Source organism: Beta vulgaris, chromosome 4, assembly GCF_026745355.1.
Source record: "Beta vulgaris subsp. vulgaris cultivar EL10 chromosome 4, EL10.2, whole genome shotgun sequence".
NCBI classification, from domain to species: Eukaryota; Viridiplantae; Streptophyta; class Magnoliopsida; order Caryophyllales; family Amaranthaceae; genus Beta; species Beta vulgaris.
In genome coordinates, this window is record NC_079205.1 from 24,021,049 (window position 1) to 24,026,096 (window position 5,048).

The 5,048-nt window shown below is 33.8% G+C and overlaps 1 protein-coding gene across 1 annotated transcript; it reads right to left on the reverse strand.

Annotated features, from left to right (window-relative positions):
* Positions 1–723: 723 nt before the first annotated feature.
* LOC104907613 (potassium transporter 5-like) lies at positions 724–2,771 on the reverse strand. Its single transcript, XM_048642072.2, is given in 5 exon segments — positions 724–1,088; positions 1,217–1,471; positions 1,576–1,743; positions 2,369–2,594; positions 2,757–2,771. Coding segments are annotated over 5 exon segments (1,029 nt in total).
* Between the last annotated feature and the right edge of the window lie 2,277 nt (positions 2,772–5,048).

Consider the following 5,048-nt stretch of genomic DNA (forward strand, 5'->3'; position numbering starts at 1 on the left):
ATGTCTTAGCAAGTTGCTTCTTTTTCCATGTCTCCTTAATGGGTATAAATGCAACGAATTTGGTCAATCGTCTATCCACAATGTTAGTCTAGTATAAACATGAGATGAACTACAAGAGGGGGGTGAATTGTAGTTGGGGAGATTTTTAAATTTTTCGTGGATAAACTAAATTAGAGAGCTAAAAAAGTGAAGTAGTAATAAGTAAGAACACACGAAGATCCTTTTAACAAGGTTCTCTTCCACAATTCTTTAGTAAGAAACCTTGCTCTTTTATTTATAATAGTTATTACAACTTATTATAAATCAATCCTCATTTAGTTCCACTAGGAACCAGTTCTCAGTCACCTTGTTCCCCCTGAACACGTGACTTTTCTCACTTGAGTTCACTAGAAGTCTTCTCTCTCTTCTCTTTCTCTTTCACTTTTCTCACTTGACTTTTCTCACGTAACTTATTATAAATACAATGATTCTAATAAATTGAAGATAGAAAACCAAATAAACTTTCTTAAATGTAACACATGAAAATCTAAAAAGTCTTAAGTTTGAATTCGATTTTCTAATGCTATAAATAAGAATATCTGATGCTCCATGTTTTGCTCCACTAGATCGTTATGGGCACTATAACCCTACAAGACTCCTAAAAGATATAACCACCTAAAAGATATACATAACACAAATATATCTATAAACAACTTTCCTAAAAGATAGGGAAATATCCACACGTTAATAGATGCCATGGACAAGTTCCGAGTAGAAGATTGCTAGCCCTGGAACACGACACAAGTTAGACTGACCAACTATCTCTTTAAGTTTATCAGTCGAAACTTTGTTATTGAGCTCGTAATAGTAAGTCTTCCTACAGGCATAATTCCAGATGAACATTATGGTCATGAGAATACAAGCAAATGCTAGAGGAAGATATCCACCATGAGTGAACTTGTAGAACGCCGCGCTCAAGTAAACCAACTCGACTGACAGAATGCATATCACATACAAAAGCACAAATAATATGTGCTTCTTCCATACGAGTATCATAACAAGAATCATGAACGATGATGTGATAGTCTCGACAAAGACAACCGCAATACCTGTAGGACAATGCATAAATAGCACATTTAATTTGTTCCAAACAAAAACAAAATATTCAGAGTAGTCCTGACTCCTGGTCCAACAACAGAGGCAAATTGTATTGCAAAGACAAGATATGCGAACTTACCATAAGCATTGCCAAGCTTTGCACCTGTGCCGAACCCAAGTGTGACAAACACACAAGCAAACATAAGGAAAAAGTTGAGTTCGGGCATGTATACTTGCCCTTCATATTTAGGTAATGTATGAACTACTTTGACGCGAGGAAAACAACCAAGGGATAGAGCTTGATGGATGATAGAAAAAGTCCCCGAAATCATTGCTTGGCTAGCTATGATTGCAGCTAAGACAACCACAATAAATATTGGCCAGTATATTGGACCTGTAAAGTTGTTGAATATAATGATAAGCCACAACGACAATCTAATACCATAAATTTGTATAGAATTAACACATCGGACTAGAGCATTCGACTCAAAAAATTACTTGGTACTGCTTTGTGGAAAGCATCACTAACATCCAACGAATTTTGGCTAAGGTAAGATGCCTGACCAGAATATTGCAAGAGAATAGCAGGGTATACCACCATAGACATGCTTATTTGAATTGATCGAACTGAAAAATGCCCGAAATCAGCAAATAATGCTTCAGTTCCTACATAAGTTACAATAAAATATGTCACCATTTATTTCATCACCATGACTAGAATAGTCATTTATACTATAATATAATATATAATATATAATATATAATATATAATATATAATATATAATATATAATATATAATATATAATATATAATATATAATATATAATATATGATATATAATATATAATATATGATATATAATATATAATATACGATATATAATATATAATATATAAAATATAATATATATAATACTTACATATAATATATAATATTAAAAACTAAATACTCCCTCCGTCTTCTATTAGTTTACCTGTATTCCTTTTAAGGGTGTCCTTTATTAGTTTATCCCTTTCTTTTTTTTGCTATTTTTGGAATGGGACCACAAACTTTTCATCACACATACATTCAACTTTAATATAATATAATAATATCTCTTTCTTTCTATGACCCACAACATTATTTCTCCTAAAACTCTGTGCAAAAAAAAGAGGTAAACTAATAGAGGAAGGAGGGAGTATAATATAAAAGGAAACTATACTCGTTTCCTTATGAGTCTAAGACTATAATATAATATACTTATCATAACTCTAATACCATATATAAAAGATGGAGTAGTAGCAAATATACCATTGTCATTGTCATTTGCTCTCAAGACGATGAAAACTTACTTAATTACGGACATTAAAATAAGTGTACAGTAGATGAGAGAAAGAACTCCTACTATGTCATCATTGTGTTTAATCCCTTGAGGAAATATACTTGAATACATATAAAGGGGTGATGTTCCAAGATCTCCAAACACTACTCCAATACTTTGGAGCGCCAAAGTTAATATCACTCTCCAACTTACCTCCTAATGATTTTGGTGCAACAAAAACTAATTGAACACACAAATAATATATCTATCTCGTGATTACTACAATACAAAAGTAAATGCATATTAATATAATATAATGTTAAGCAACTCAAGAAATATATAATGGAATATCTCCTTTGATTCATTCCCAAAACAAACCATGTCATCACTCATGATTCCATCGAAATGCAAGTAAAAATCATAAAATTAATAATGTACTAATTGAGACGAAACAAACAAAATCCCACATGACTATATTTTTTCTTATAAATTAAGAAAATTGAGAAGATTCTCTCTGAGTATGAACAATATCAAGATTATAAATGAGAACGATATAAAAAGTAGAGGGAGTACTTCGTAAGATGAAGGAGAAATGTACTAACCTTAATAGCATTACCATCTTTAGCTTTTACCTCGGTAAGATTCAAGGTCAAGGGAATCTAAACGATTCATCCTTGATTTTTGTTAATTTTATCACTAGTGTTTTACAAGAGAGAGGCACAATTTATAGAAATAGAAGAGTTTTATCTTTCATGGAAATCTAGGAATCAACAAATGCATAATACATATCTATCTTTTTTTAACAGTTTATTGATAATACAAAAGATATTGCACGCAACAAGTCAAACTAATTTCTACTAGATTAATTTAAATATATGTAATTCCTAACATGTATAATAATTATGGTATATTAAATCATAGAAGTTTCTTTCAGTTCAATAGAAAAAACATTAGAGAGACTGCTAGTAACTAGTAAGAACCATGCTTCTCTCATTGTAGTGTCTTGGTGTCTTGCACATTGAATTGAATATCTTAATCAAGAAGCAATACATATAGTTGATAGCAAGCTTCTTTACAACACTATAATCCTTTCTTGCAATCACTTCTTTCAGCCATCATGTGCACAACCCCATGTTTTGCTGCATTTTCAACCATCTCTACTTCTTTCGTTTGAATTCCACCCTCATCATTGTCACTATCATGTATTTCATCATCATCCCTCGACTCCTCCTTGCGCTCTACGGGGCTTGTACTCTTATTTTTCTTGATAAACTCCACCAACCTTTCAATCAATATCCTCTCAAAGCCTTCTTTTTCATCAAGTAGATCCGTGTAACCATATCTAACCACACATCGGAACACAAGTGCATTTAGATCGACCCTTCGGAAGAGAAACCGCTCCTCAGGTGGCACCTTGCTGATAGACAATGACTTGATAGATGTGAAAACAAGGATGGAGTAGAAGGCATTGACATTCGCCACATAGTTTTCGAAGATGGGTGGGATGCCATGGACGAGTTCTGAGTAGAAGATTGCTAGCCCTGGAACACGACACAAGTTAGACCGACTAACCATCTCTTTTAGTTTATCAGTTGAAACTTTGTTATTGAGCTTGTAATAGTAAGTCTTCCTATAGCCATAATTCCAGATGAACATTATGGTCATCAGAATACAAGCAAATGCGAGTGGAAGATATCCACCATGAGTGAACTTGTAGAACGCCGAGCTCAAGTAAACCAACTCGACTGACAGAATGCATATCACATACAAAAGCACAAGTAACATGTGCTTCTTCCATACGAGTATCATAACAAGAATCATGAACGATGATGTGATAGTCTCGGCAAAGACAACCGCAATACCTGTAGGACAATGCATAAAGAGCACATCAGTATCCTGACTCCTCACACCAACACCAGAGGAAAATTGTATTGCAAAGACAAGATATGCAAACTTACCATAAGCATTTCCAAGCTTTGCACCTGTGCCAAATCCAAGTGTGACAAACGCACAAGCAATCATAAGGAAAAAGTTGAGTTCGGGTGTGTATACTTGCCCTTCATATTTAGCTGATGTATGAACTACTTTGACGCGAGGAAAACAACCAAGGGCCAGAGATTGATGGATGATAGAAAAAGTCCCCGAAATCATTGCTTCGCTAGCTATGATAGCGGCTAAGACCGCCATAACAAAGATTGGCCAGTATATTGGACTTGTAAAATTGTTAAATATTATGATAAACCACAACGACAATCGAATACCATAAATTTGTATAGAATTAACACATCGGACTAGAGCATTCGACTGAAAAAATTACCTGGTACTACTTTGTAGAAAGCATAACTAACATCCAACGGATTTTGGCTAAGGTAAGATGCCTGGCCAGAATACTGCAAGAGAATAGCACGGTACACCACCATAGACATGCTTATTTGTATTGATCAAACTGAAAATTCCCCGAGATCAACAAATAATGCTTCAGTTCCTGCATATGTTACACAAAAATATGTCCCCATTATTTCATAAGCATAACTATAATAGTCATTTATACTTCTATATTATAGAGTAATCCCTTGTATGCACCCCAAGAAAAAAAGGTACTCCTCCCTTGTGTTTTCAGTTAAATGTAACACTTTTTACATATTAGTGTCCTATGCGAGGATAGTCCAG